This window comes from Ixodes scapularis, unplaced genomic scaffold (assembly GCF_016920785.2).
Source record: "Ixodes scapularis isolate PalLabHiFi unplaced genomic scaffold, ASM1692078v2 PGA_scaffold2__306_contigs__length_199485367, whole genome shotgun sequence".
Taxonomy (NCBI): domain Eukaryota; kingdom Metazoa; phylum Arthropoda; class Arachnida; order Ixodida; family Ixodidae; genus Ixodes; species Ixodes scapularis.
Genome location: NW_024609857.1, coordinates 144,800,381 through 144,814,808, shown reverse-complemented (window position 1 = coordinate 144,814,808; position 14,428 = coordinate 144,800,381). Strand labels below are relative to the sequence as shown.

Here is a 14,428-nt window from a genome sequence, read left to right as displayed (position 1 = left end):
CTTGTTATTAATGTTTAAAGCAAATAGGCAGGCGATCTGGTTAAGGATAGATAAACATAATTTCGTCTGCCCGTCCTTTTTTTTTTTTTTTCCTCGCTCCAGGGTTACTATGTCTACTTGTCATGCAGCAAGTAACACGACGAAAGTGGTCGTACTTGCCATGCCAGTGATAAGTCGTCACCTGTACTTATCACAGCTGCAAAGTTTCATCCACCATGAACAAGCGCGATCTCGAAGCGGGCACATACGGCGTGATTCTCGCGAGACACACACCGCGCTACGCGCCACGCTTTTTTTTTTTTTTTTGTTAAACTAGTGTACCTTTGCTGGCCCCCGCAGCTCCGCTTTTTCTCTCCTAGCACCGCGCATGGGCAGTAGTTTGATTGCTCTAAATGACGGTAACCAAAGCCTCAAGTTGCCGTCACCGCCACTGAACATGTTCGCGGCGGCAGCGGCGGTTCGACCGCCGCTGCCGCCGCAAAAATGGGGGAGGAATTTTTGTCCCTTTCTCAGGCGCCACCAGGTGGCGTTGCATCTAAATCGGTGATCGGAGAGGATTGGAGGATAGACTAGAGAAGAGTGGGCTTGGGTTCAACCTTTCTTACAGTAAGCTAGGCCAAAAAATTCAGCAATCCTTACCGGGATTGATGTATGCGGATGATATTGTACTAATGGCTAACAACAGGACAGAGTTGCAGGAATTAATGAGCATCTGTGGTAGGGAAGGAGAGGAATTAGGTTTAGAATTCAGTAGCGAAAAATCGGCAGTCATGATTTTTAACGAGGATGAAGTTGAGAGGCTGAAGATACAGAATATTACAGTTGAGAGAGCTAGTAAATACAAGTATCTAGGAGTATGGATATGTGATGGTGCAGAATATCTCAGAGACCATGAAAAGTATATAATAGGTAAGGGCAACAGAAATGCAGCTGTAATGAAAAATAGAGCACTTTGGAATTACAACAGGTATGAGGTGGTGAGAGAGATTTGGAAAGGGGTCATGGTGCCTGGCTTGACTTTTGGAAACGCAGTGCTATGCATGAAATCCGAAGTGCATGCGAGACTAGAAATAAAACAGCGCGGAGTAGGTAGACTGGCTTTGGGGGCACATTGCAAAACGCCAAACCAGGGAGTACAAGGAGACATGGGATGGGCATCATTTGAGAGCAGGGAAGCGGTGAGCAAGGTAGAATTTGAGGATAGGTTGAGGCAAATGGACGGGGAGCAATGGGCACGAAAGGTTTTCAGCTATTTATACATGAGGAGTGTAGACACAAAGTGGAGACAGCGCACTAGGAAATTAAGAGGAAAGTTTTTGGGCTATAGCGAAGATACGGAAGAGCAAGTCTCAGTTAAGAAGAAAGTTAAGGCCACAGAAAGAGATTGGTGGCTAGAGGGAATGCAGACAAAGACGGCTCTGGAAAGCTATAGATTAAACAAAAGAGTTATTGCCAAAGAAAGCATTTATGACAATTCTAGGGGAAGCTCATTGCTGTTTGAGGCAAGAACGGGTGTTCTGCGAACCAGAACATACAGAGTGAAGTACCAGGAAATTGATACAGTGTGCACTGCTTGTGGAGAGGAGGACGAGACGGCTGAACACTTGATACTCTACTGTAAAGGGCTTCACCCTATGCCTACCGAAGACAACATAGATTTAATAAAGTCATTGGGTTTTAGAGACAGCGAAGGGAGAGTGGATTTCAAGACTGTAGAGATTACCAAGCAAAGATTAAGTGAATGGTGGCAGAAATCGAGAGAAAACTAGGTATTTTCTTATCCACTGATGGCAAGGGGGTTTCATAGCCTCACTTTCTTTGCACTGCGGAGTGAATATAGATTTCACATTTAAATATTCTAAGCTTAAATGGTAAAACAAAATGGCTAGGTGGCGTAAGCTACCGCCCGATCCAAAGGGCTCAGCCGTATTCATCCATCCATCCATGAAATGGAGGAACGGGTGCAATTTCCTCCCTCCCGTTGGCGACAGAGAGGAACATCGATTTTTCTTCCATTTCTCCTCCCTTTTTTTTAAAGTGTACAGCTCCGCTGCTCTTCCTTCTTCACCAAAGTGGAAAGGCTGAAAGTATTTTTTTTTTCGGCTTGTTCCAGATGTATTCAGCACACACCTTTTGCTTACACTTACCGCAGAATTGGTTATCGTGGAGTACAGTTTATTTTATTGTGGTATGTTTTGAAAACTTCCTTCATAAGTGCTTGGCCACACAATTTAGCGTACGGAGAACAATTTCTTTACGAGAGAGCGCGTTCGGCAACCTCGGCAGCAGCGAAACGTGGCCGTCCACGCCAGTACAACGCAGACTAACTAAAGGACCGGAAGAACGACATTCATGCTTTCGCATTCATAACTCATAAGTTATGAATGTTCTCGCATTCGTAACTCGGAATTTTTTATGTACTCGCCACAAACCTAATGCCATCTGTTCGCATTCCCTTTCGCTGCAAGCAAATAGAAGGTGCGATGAACTGATCACGATACCGAGAACAATTCTCCTCACTTCTTTTGCAACGACTCTTTATTGCGAGGAGAGACGCGGTTTGGCAGGATTGATCTACTTGATCGCGGCTGCGAAAGCACACGATGACCAAACTCCAGCTGCTGTGCGCAGTCTTTTTCGGAATATTACGAATGTCGTACTCGGAGGAGGTCGACGGCTTTAAGCTAACTGTGTTGCACACCAACGATATTCACGCTCATTTCGAAGAAAGCAACAAGTACGGTGGTAGATGCGAACTCTCCGACAAAAAGAAGAAAAAATGTGTTGGCGGGGTGGCCAGACTACTCACGAAGGTAAGTTCAAACCAAACGGTGAAAACTGCTCTCCGTGTAGTTTCCTCCAATATTCGTTGAAGCGTTTGAAGCTTTTTACAACAGAAACAAATAAATAAATACGTTTGTAGGGCAGGTAAACCTTTTTTCTGTACTATTTTTGTTGATAAATTTAGAGATATAAGGCTTTACCTTTAGTTTACCTAAATGTGGTGGCTGGAAATTTTACCGGCCATTCTTTGGAGAGGGGAGAATGGGAAAAAATAATTTCTAACCCCATCAGCCCAAAAGGCAGAACCTATCTGGTCTCCATTGGACTCGCAATATGGGTGTACATTGCTCACATTTTATGTTTACTTTTCATAATTTGAATCTCCAGGAGTGTGCAGTGTGCACAAATCAAGCATAAATTTTATTTCTAATTTTACTTCACTGTATTTAATGTAGCAATCTCTCTACAACAGTCATTAATTTTTTTTCCTTTTCTTTTTTTTACTAAAGGTGAAAGAAATCAAAGCCAGCAATAACCACACCTTGTTTATGAACGCGGGTGACATTTACCAGGGCACAATGTGGTTCACTTTGCTCAAAGATGAAGTGGTCTCGGTTGTCATGGCTAACATGAAGTACGACGTGATGGTGAGCTATACCTCAAATAATGGCCATGTTTCTGAAAACCCAAACCCCGCGGGTGTCGGAATGCTCTACGTTTCACTACTCACTTCTAAAAAAAATATATTCACTACTCACTACAACATTTGGTCCTGCGGACTGGACTGTCTCGACGCTAACAGCAGTTTTAAATTTAGACTTCCTGATCTTAATCATTTCCGGATCTTCTTTCGTACTTAGGTAGCTATCGATGATGTCCTCAAGGCACTGCGAGAAACCCGTTTGTTTTACTGGCCCTTCCCGAACCTTTCTGAAAAATCAATATGAAGTGTTTAATAAACATACACGCGGTGTAAGAACTCACCCTATACTGTTACGCACGACTTATAATTCTTCTTTTTTAAGTTCTGGTATGTAAAAAGTGTATAGTATTTATTTTGTTATTTTCAAAAGAAATGAGGCTGCTATATAATTGAAGATATGCTCACGCCCGATCATGCCAATTTAAAATTTACGTTTTTTTACTTAAAAGTGCCTTGGGAACCACGAGTTTGACAATGGACCAGAAGGACTTGCACCATTCCTTAAAAAAATGAAAAAGGCGAAAGTTCCGGTTGTGAGTAGCAACACTGACTTTACGCGTACGTCGAGCCTGAAAGACCTTGAACTTCCAAAATCTCACGTGTTTGTCCTCAATGGAACAAAGGTTGGCGTCATAGGCGCCGTCACACCAGAAACGAGGTCTCTCTCGAAACCAGGTGAGAAGACAAAAATTGACCGCATCTCCACGTAGTGAACGATGTTGATTGGGGCGAAGGTCTGGTGGCGCTTGTCTGCGTAGACGCTGAGCCGCAGCATGCCGAGCTTTTCGTTCGTTTTCATCCATGTCAGAAAGATAATGTGTGGTATAGAACGTGGTTATATACGCATTTGACCGCAGCGCCCTCTCGTCTATAAACGTTGAGCCAATGCATGCAAAGTTTAACGCGATTATATACGCATTTGACCGCAGCGCCCTCTCCTGTATAGACGTTGAGCGGCTACATGCAACGTTTCATCCATGACATCCCCAGCTCTTGAGTTACTACCACATCTCAGAGCCCCCTACTCGTCCCGCAGTCATGGCCGAGTAGTTAAGGCGATGGACTAGCAATCCATTGGGGTCTCCCTACACAGGTTCGAATCCTGTCGACTGCGGAAACATTTTTTTTTCATCATTTTTTTTTTAATTTTTTGCCCTACACAAGCACGTGAGCACGTGAGCTCATGAGCACGAGCACCAGCAAGATCGATGTGAGCACGGACGCCGGACGGACAAGGCTAGACCCTAAGGAGCTTCACCCCTCAAATTGAGATGAACATTATATTTTGTTGCATGGAGTGATAATATGTCTTCCTAAAACAGACGAGAGCAAACAAATAGTTTTTAAAGTGGCTTTAAAAGGGTTGTCACGATCTCATCTAGCACTGATTACAATGCCCAATCTTGGTAATTAAAAAAACATTACATTTTTCTTTCATACAAAGTTGTTTGGTGGAGATATTAAACACAACTCAAAACACCGTTAATCTTCTTAACCTATAACAAGAACAAGCAACCATGCCACCTGATTTGTTTTACGTTGGCGATGGTCATCGTTGTCAGGCGTTGGAGTAGGCAGGGCAGATGACACGTGCCATGCTTCACCCACTTTTAGTTCTTTGAATTTAACTACGTAAACAGCACGAGTCCTATCCCGATCGAATTCGCAGCGATGGTGGTACCGCGGTGTGAGAATCGCGCTCCTCAGCTCCTGGATGATGGGCTTCAGAATAAAGGTGCTTGCCTACACCTCCCTGACGTGAAAAAAATTAACTAAGGCTCTAATGCTGCTCGTATATAGCAAAACTAGATTTACTTACGCGTCGCAGACCCAGCCTCGTACTGCTGTTCTACGACGATCATCCAGATGACAGCCATTTTGAAAGGCACCAGTGCGCCCCCTATTGGCCGTGAAAGTTGTGAATACTTATAGTTAGGGTTCCGCGTTTTCGGTTTTTATTTTGTCGAAATTCGGCGCACTTTTTTCGGTGTTTACTTAAAAATTCAAATTTCGTTTTTTTTTTCGGTGTATATTTATTCCCAAAACTGTTTACCGTTTCTTTTTTTTTTTTTTTTGGTAAATATAAAAGAGAAACTATCGGACACCGGATCAGGTGATCCTTGTAGCTGTGATATTTGCGATCACTCAAAGGATAACGACAGATATACATACAGGACCTTCGCTACAACTTCCGTCAGGACACACCTCAGAATCGCGGAATTCGCGGGCATAATCTTCAGCGCGCTTCTTTTTTCTTCCCATTCTGACGGCGTGACCGTCTGAGGTGATGACAGTACAAAGACCAGCGGAATGAAAAAAAAAAATTCATCGTATTTATGTTTTTAATCACAGGGACGTTTGAGAAAGCGTGTTAAGAAAGGTATTAACGGCTTTCCTCGATGTTCTCTGAAGTGCATGAAGCGAAAAACCTTATACTAGCCCACATCCGAACTTTTTTTGGGGGGACCGGGAACTTGACAGACTAAGCCCGATCACAGAAAGGACACAGATGTCCCGCGAAGGCCAATCCACGACCTCTTTTGTTGCATGTTGAACCTTGGAAGAGAGCAATCACGAAGACGTCACAAAATGTCGAACCTCGCAAAGCCCCCTCTCTCTCTGCCTCCCCCACCCACCTCGACGCGGCCATAAAAAACTGACCTTTCTCAGTTAAAACCGAATTCTAGAAAACGAAATAGACGTACTTTTATCGATTTTTATCGGTTTAAACCGAAAACGCCGAGCCTACAAAATTCGGTTAAAACCGAATTTTCGAAAATGGATTCCGCATACATTTGTCGGTGTCTATCGGTTTAAACCAAAAACTCCGAACCCTACTTATAGTATACTGAAGCATGGCTTGTACACAAGCTCGCATAGAGTGTTGACACTGTGCTCTTGTTCACGACATTAGCCATGTTAGGCTGTTTTCATACCAAGCAGATATCTCTCGCTTTTCAGTTGTGGTGAACAATTCAGGAATACTATTTACATGTATTGTTGATGTCTGCACTTCTGCTGCACGGCTGCCATTTCAGTGATGTTGAAACATAAAAGCAGTTCACTAGTCGTGCATAGCTTGCAGAAGAACTCTTTCATTTCCAGCACTTAAGGTTACCCTTTCAAAAATGTCAATACTCGAAAACTACTTTCAAAAGCAGCAAGCATGAGGAACAAACGAGATTGTTTGCCTTCGACCTTTCAATAGGCAACCCATCTGTGTAAAAATTATAGGGACGCATCTATTGGTTCTTCATTACGTTTGCTCTTTCTATTTACGCTTTGCACCAACACGCTCCCTTGACTTTGTGAGTGCGTTGTACCGGTCTATTTTTTTTTTTTTTTCTGTTATTTACGTTACTTTCGCCAGCACAATCCTTTTCATAAAAGAGCTGCACCTGCCAGCTTTCTGCTTTTTGTGTTTCACTTTCCTTCGTACTTGCTTTAAGGGTTGGTTCGCACACTTGCCACTGCTAACAACCGTAAAAGGCTAAGTCTCCTCAGCGATTGTGCGCGAAGGTTATTGACTCCTTACTCGCCCAAGCGCGTCGTGGTGCCGAAGGGAGCATGCACTGGCGGCCATAGTTTAGTGCGTTCATGCACAGCGCGAGGCTACGATTTGCTTCCACGACGTTTTTGCAAAGTGCGTTGCACACCACCAAGATTGTAGTTCTGAACCTGCGCTGAGCCTGCGTTCGTCGTGCCTAACTCGCTTTTCGGCTGGTAGCTTTATCAGTGTGTATTATCATTTGCTACAGATATGTTGTGTCTATGAAGCAAAGCATTAAAACAACCTATACTGATCGGAACTGCTTTTGCGACTAGGCCAGTCGACCGTTTTGAGGTTTCGCGGCATGATATATGCGTCACACGATAGCCAGGCAGCTGATCACAAGGGTTTCTACCATGCTGGTAGTTCAGGTTTCTCCGTAGATCCCTGAAACAAGACGTTGAGACAAGATATCTACAAAACAGCACAAGGCCACGAAAAAAATGACATTTCGTAATTCAGTCACCTTCCCTTACTAGCGACATGAAAGGCTAAAAAACAATATAAGTTTCTTGCGACTGTCTACGGCCGCTGCGCTGGTCGTAAGAAGTCACGAGAGGTTTAAGCCGGTTATTAGCCTCTCTGGTCGTAAGCAGTCAAAAGTCTGTGAACCGTACGCGTTCGTATCAGGCTATGAAAGAGTTGTACTTTTCTGTCCCCCGTTCTTCTAATATATTCAGTATCTGAACGTTGATTTTAGTGAAACTTTCTCTTTTTCGCAATATTAAGCACAAAAGTCAGCAAAGTTTGTATATACATATTTGCAGCTTGCGACTTTACTCCGTTCACCCTTAATGAGTAACTCCGGCACATTTTCTCGTTTTTAGGCTTCAGACGGATTCAGTAAAGCAGGGGTTCTCAACCATCCATGTTTCGTGGACCCCTTGTAAGTCGGCGGAGATGATGGAGGACCCCGTTCGTGGTGAGGGAAGGGGAAAGGTGTAGGTTAAATATAATAATGACTTAATAAATGAATATGACTAAGGGCTAGTGGGAAGTAGACGTTTCTTATTCACATACACACGAGAAAACTCGCCCGGAAATGGAAAAATTCCTTCTCGATCTGAAAAAAAGACAACTTTCCTTGCCGGGCTTGACTGAGGAGGCAGGGCTTCCCGGACCCCTAAAATTCCTCCGCGGACCCCCATTTGAGAACCACTGCAGTAAAGGAAGGTCCCTGAATTCCGAGGTGTCCTTTTTTTCGAGGCCTTGTGCAGTTTTGTAGATATCCAATATTTTGTTTCCGGGATCTACGAAGAAACCTAAACTACCGGCTCGAGCATGGTGGCAGCCCTTGTTATCAGCTGCAAGGCCATCGTGTGCCGCAGATATTGTACCGCGATACCGCAAAACGTACGACTGAACTACTTGCAAGAGCTGTTCTGATCAGTTAGGCTGCTTTAATGATTTTCTTCGCAGACATAAAACATCTGTAGCGATTCGGGGAGAAGTCGTCCTAACGCCACGGGGTAAGTAGAGTCTGAAACTCGACGCCGACGCAAGCGTATTTCCGACCTTCCCGGAATATCTCCCGCGTTCGGAAAGGAAGCCTGAAAGTAGGGAGTCACCTGCGACTCCTCTGTGCAAGGATGTCCTGGATGGCCGGTTAGCAGTGGCATTCCCCTGATAAGGCTGCACATACGGTAGAAACTCGCTTTGGTTGTAGTAACCGGATTGTAGTGGCGCCGACGAATTCGGGATGTTTAAAACGTTTCACGCTGTCAGTACGGCTAAGGCGGCAGCAATTCGCAATACCACAAAGCCTATGCCAAAATGGTCCTACCGCTTATCATGCTCAAATTGTATTTTTTTTTATTGGCGAAAGGGCAAAAGCCAACCGAAAACCATACTGAACCTCGAGAGGAGTCGGAACTCGCAAGCAGCGGCGGACCAGTTGCAGACGAAAACGTGTGGATTAATGCGCCGGCAGCGCCACCTCGCTGCAAAACAATCGGACACGGTTTTGGACCCCTTCCAATGTAAAGCGTATATGGGAAGATTTTTGAGGCCTCTATAACTTCGCGTACATTGCGGATTGTAAACGTTTAAATTTAATATCGAAATGCCGGAATGGATTACTGATGTAGTGATAAACAAGAATCGTAAGTGTGCGATGCTAAGACGCTATGATATATTGGTGCACTGTAGACACTTTAAACAATCGCTAGACTAAGCCGCCCTTGCCGACCTTCTCTTGTCTTACCGAGATGCCCATCCGCTAAAACTAGCGTTGACTTGCCCCCACTAAAGCCTATGCTGAGAAGGACACAGTAGCACCTAAGGTGGTAATAACCTGTCCTCTTGTGGCAATGATAAAGCGGAGCGGACGGAATAAGAGAAAACAAAAACTGTAGGTCGGTTATGGCGGCGCCCATGCAGAGATGCCTGGAAGCGTCTATATTCGTGGGACAGGCACACGCAAAGGCAACTTATACCCGTGCCACACGGGCAACTCGAATGTCATTTACAACGAATCACATTTGTGTGATCGGCGAATCAGTTGGCAATCTGTCACGCGTGGAATGTGCCACGCCCGGAGTATCGCGCGCTGATTGGCCGTCCGCTCAAATGTCATTCGGTGTGAATGGCACTCGAGTTGTCCGTGTGGCACGGGTATTAGCTACACACGAGGAGTTCCATATATGCCGTTACCATTAGATTATGCTGGTGTGAAGAAGTACGTACAATTACATTATGAAAATTTGCCTTTTACTGTATGATGTACGTTCCTGCAGCCTGACACTTATCTGCTTTCACAGCATTATATTTTGACCGCCAAAGGTTCTGACCATACGTAGTGGTTTCAGAGCGAGCGAAGAACTCAGTCTTAGGTATTAGAGCTTTGGCACGATTCTATGGCAGCGCTAGGTGACTGATACTGAAGCGCTGCAATAGGTACAAGTTCTTAGTATCTGAAAGTACGACATTGGACATTACTTGGCAGATAGAACATAACTTTATTGCCTAAGCATGGAAGTCTCTCAATGGTTCCTTGGAGCTCAGTTTGCAGATAACAGACGCTTAGCATGAAAGCAACACGACGGACAGGCGAATTTCTCACCTGAGTTTTTTTTTTTTTTGCAGGAAACGTTGTATTTTACGATGACCTTGGATCTATTAGAAACGAGGCCATAAACCTGACAAAGCAGGGAATAACTGTCATCGTGGCTCTCACTCACAGTGGCTACGAGAGAGATTTAGAGATCGCTGCATCCGTGCCCCAAGTCGACATTGTTGTTGGAGGGCACACGAATACCTTCCTTTATTCAGGTAAGACCGGCCCGGAATGTCATGATGGAAATATCATAAATCAATCGTGGTCTCCCATCGTCGTCGCCAACACGTATTTGCTACCTCCGTTCAAACACTGTACAAGAACGAACAATTCCCGCAGCTTCCGAGCCTTTCGATCGAGGTCCAATATGTTTCAATATTAATTTTTTTTTCTAAAACAATAGGTGACTGAAACATTTTACTAAGTGAGATAGTTAAATGAGCTACAGTTGAACAATTCGGTGATGCCTGTTTTTTTTTTGTTTTTTTTTTACATTTATAAATGTGTTGCGCTCGCACAAATCCTTACAAGTCATTGTTTATAGCATATACTTTTTGGTGTTCGTTAGTGCTTTAAAAATTACCATGAGTCATCCCGTGGTATTCTATTTTATCGTTATTTTGGTTCCGCAGTGGTCATGGTGCCATTTATTTGTTGATTGCCTCTGTCACTATGATACTATAAATTGTGGTTTATTGCCTGGTGATATGAACGGTAATGATTGTAAAATCTCTATAGTTCAATCTACATTCTTGAAGCCTGTTTGGCCTGGAAATTGCCTGAAAAAGATTGCAAATAAAAAAAATTGTCTTTTGCTTAGTCTTTTATATTTATGCATTTTCGGTGATTTTTTAACACATCGTAGAATTCAGTTTTTAAGCTGAGTCATATTGTTCAGTGTATTTCATTCGTAGTTTACCTCTAACAATAAAGTAAGCGCTCAACTATTGTAAGTGATTTTTTTCATTCTGCTCGGAAGTTGTTTTTTTTTTTTTTTTTTTTTTTAATATTGCAATGTCAAAATTAAGCATTTTTTGTTCCTCAACTGAAAAAGAAAAAAGAAACATCCTCGATTGCTCACAAAGCATCCCTCCATGAACCCTTAAACACCGGTAATTCAAATTCCGCAGAATTATGTTGCATTGTGTTGTTTTGAATTAAAAAAAAATAAATGCTTAGCCAGGTCTATAGGGTGGCTGAAATAACCAGGCTTGATCTAAAATGGGCCGTAAAAGTCGGCACATGCACGTAGCAATCTAAACTTTTCGTCACAGGTGTACTTCACAGGTCGGTTTTATTCTTTAAAATTAGAAAGCGTAACTCCCTCTCTGTAAAAATATGGCTAAAAAAGTTCCCAGGGTCAACGGCGGACGGCGATGCCGACGATCGAATCGAGTGGCGGGGCGCTATTGGCGTAAATATTGATAGATGACACTACCTCTTTATCAAGACTACTCGCGATGACCGTAGTTTATTAAAATTTACACAATATTTTATCTGACGTACCTTTAATTTAAAAATAAGCACGGACAGTGAGAGCACAACTTCAAGGAAAAACTTCGTTAAAACGCGGTTACATACCGACGACACTCTTGCTGCTGGCGGATTTCATCTGCGTGTCGTCTGCTTTCATTCGTTGGTCGGCTTCACCTTCCGACGCTGCTCCCGGCGCCATCTATCAATACGAACGCCAAACACACCCCGGCACTCGGCTCGGTCGTCTGCATCGCCGTCCGCCTTTGACCCTGACAATTTTTTGCCTTATTTTTTTACAGAAAGAGAGCTACGCTTTCCGATTTTATAGAATAAAACTGACTTCTGAAATACTCCTTTGACGAAAATTTTAGTCTACTACGTGGAGGCATCGATTTTTACGGACCCTTTAGTGTTGAGCCTAGCTAATTCTGGACCCTATATATAGGGTGTCCCAAGTCACCAGGCTCGATCTAAAATGGACCGTAAAAACCGACGCCAGCACGTAGCAGTATAAAACTTTTCGTCAAAGCTGTATTTCACCCGTCGGTTTGTTCTTGTAAAATTATAGAACGTAGCTCTCTTTCTGTAAAAATGGAGTCAAGAAACTTGCCAGGCTCGACAACGCTTGGCGACGCAGACGACCGAGTCGAGTTGCATGGTGTGTTTGGCGCCCGTATTGACAGATCGCGCTGACTTTTAGTTCCGGCTTACTTATAAAGAAATATCGAAAGTGCCCACGCCGACCGTGGTTTATTAATATGAACATAACCTTTTTGTAATGTACCTTTGGCTTAAATAATGCAGACAATGATAGCAAAACTTGAAGTAGCAAACATAAAATAAAACGGGGTTGCATAACGACGGCGCTGACGGCGCTCTTACTGCCGACGCATTTCTTCTACGTGTCGTCTGCTTTTTTTCGCTGGTCGGTTGCATCCTCCAACGCTGCTTCCGAGACTTTTTTGTCACGGCTGATGAGAAAACATCCATAATGCGTCACTTTGGGGCGCTTCTTGGACCGCACTTTTGAGACACGGAAGGCTACCGAAGCGAACTCCAGAGCCGGTCAACAAAAGCCCGCGGTTTTCGCGGTTATCAAAGGCGCTGGTCATCTGTACAAAATGGTTACATATGCGCTCTTCAGTCAACATGTCCACCTCGAACTTGGAGGCACTTGTGCAGTCTTCGCTCCTAATCCCTGAAGTTTGCCTCCGGCATGTTGTCTGTGCTGGACGCTATCACGGAACTAAAAGGCGGATATAATCCGCTCTTTTAAATCCGTCATCAAGCACACGCGACTTGTGTAGACCTGGGCTTTACGAAACTCCAAATAAAAGAATCACAAATTGTCAGGTCAGGGGACCGTGGGGGCCAGGGAATTGACTGTGACTCTCGACCCATCCCGTTGCCGGGCAATGTCCTGTCAAGCCAGCCCCTCACTGCTGTGGCGTAGTGCGGGGTTCCTCCGTCTTGCTGGAAGATGCACACCTCCCTTTGCATATACGAAGTTTCCAGCTCCGGCATGACGTCCTGATGGAGCGTTCGAAGGTAGGCGTTGCCGATGACTGTGTCCTCAGAGAAGAATGAACCGACAACGCCTTCCCCCCCAAAGTCCACACGATACTACGACCTTTGGTGACTGGACAGCCTCTTCAATGATCCAGTGAGGGTTTGTCTCGGACCAGCTGCGAGTGTTCTGCTTGTTCACGTACGTGTCTGTCCAAATGGAAAATAGCTACACCCGTGAGAACCAGAAACAGAAAGTGGTTCCCGTTTTTAGAAATGCGCCCAAGTTCTTCCAGGCAGAATTGTTTTCGCCATTCATAGTCATCTGGCTGCAGCTCGAACAGGGCCAGTGGCTTGAACGGATACATTTGTTGGGGATCACCCTCCACACGAAATTTTACTGATATCAAGTTGTCTTGCGACTTGTCGCACGGACAGCCGTAAGTTGAATGCAAATGCCGCAAGCACGGCGTGACGTTTGTTCTGCTGTGGCGACCTCTCTTCGAGTACTCGCAGCCTGGTCTCCGCATTGTTTTCCGTGTTGGATCAGTACTCAGCGCGTGGTAGTCCGACGGGTGGGTGAACGCCTACGAAAAGTGGCTCGAAACTTCGAGCTCACTTGCCTCATGCTCCTGGCTTCTGTAAACCAAAGGACTACCTGTGCACTCTCTTGGACGGTCAGGTGACGCATCGTGGCTGTTTTCCCACCAACAGTGACAAAAAAAGTATCGAGAGCAGCATCAGAACATGTAACCAACCAGCGAAAGAAAACAGACGACACGCAGAAACAATCCGCTGGCAGGAAGAGCGCCGTCAGCGCCGTCGTTATGCAACCGCGTTTTCTTTTATTCTTGTTACTTCAGATTTGGCTACCGTTGTCTGTATTTATTTTTAAGCCAAGAATACATTACAAAAAGATTATGTTCATATTAATAAACCACGGTCAACGCGGGCACTTTCGATATTTCTTTAAAAGCCAGCCCGAAAAATAAGGTAGCGTCATCTATCAATACCCGCCGCCACCCGCCGCTAAGCCTGGAAAGTTTCTTGGCCCTATTTTTTACAGAAAGGGGGCTACGCTTTGACATTTTACAAGAAAAAAACGACGTGAGAAACACACGTTTGACGAAACGTTTTGATTGCTACGTGCAAGCGTCGATATACGGTTTATCGTGGATCGAGCCTGGTGACTTCGGACACCGTATAATGTGGTCCAGGGGTCTCATACTCTTTCGAGTGTGGGGGCCAGATAGCCCACCCCCTAAAAGGACAAAGGCCAGTGGAGGCGGGTGGCAATATTTTGCTATTTTGGGACAAAAATTAAACAAACGAACAGCATTAGTGTTTAAAAAGC

General features: G+C 44.4%; 1 protein-coding gene and 1 non-coding gene across 2 annotated transcripts in view; both read left to right on the top strand.

The window, feature by feature from the left end:
- Positions 1–2,603: 2,603 nt before the first annotated feature.
- Positions 2,604–14,428, top strand: part of LOC115326952 (snake venom 5'-nucleotidase-like) — a 71,980-nt gene continuing 60,155 nt past the window's right edge. The window contains exons 1-4 of the mRNA XM_029987875.2: positions 2,604–2,813; positions 3,294–3,431; positions 3,937–4,162; positions 10,122–10,307. Of these exons, the coding sequence (XP_029843735.2) occupies positions 2,604–2,813; positions 3,294–3,431; positions 3,937–4,162; positions 10,122–10,307 (760 nt within the window). The remainder of the gene's footprint in view (positions 2,814–3,293; positions 3,432–3,936; positions 4,163–10,121; positions 10,308–14,428) is intronic.
- Trnaa-agc lies at positions 4,520–4,601 on the top strand. Its single transcript has one exon. It is a non-coding gene; the product is annotated as a tRNA-Ala (tRNA).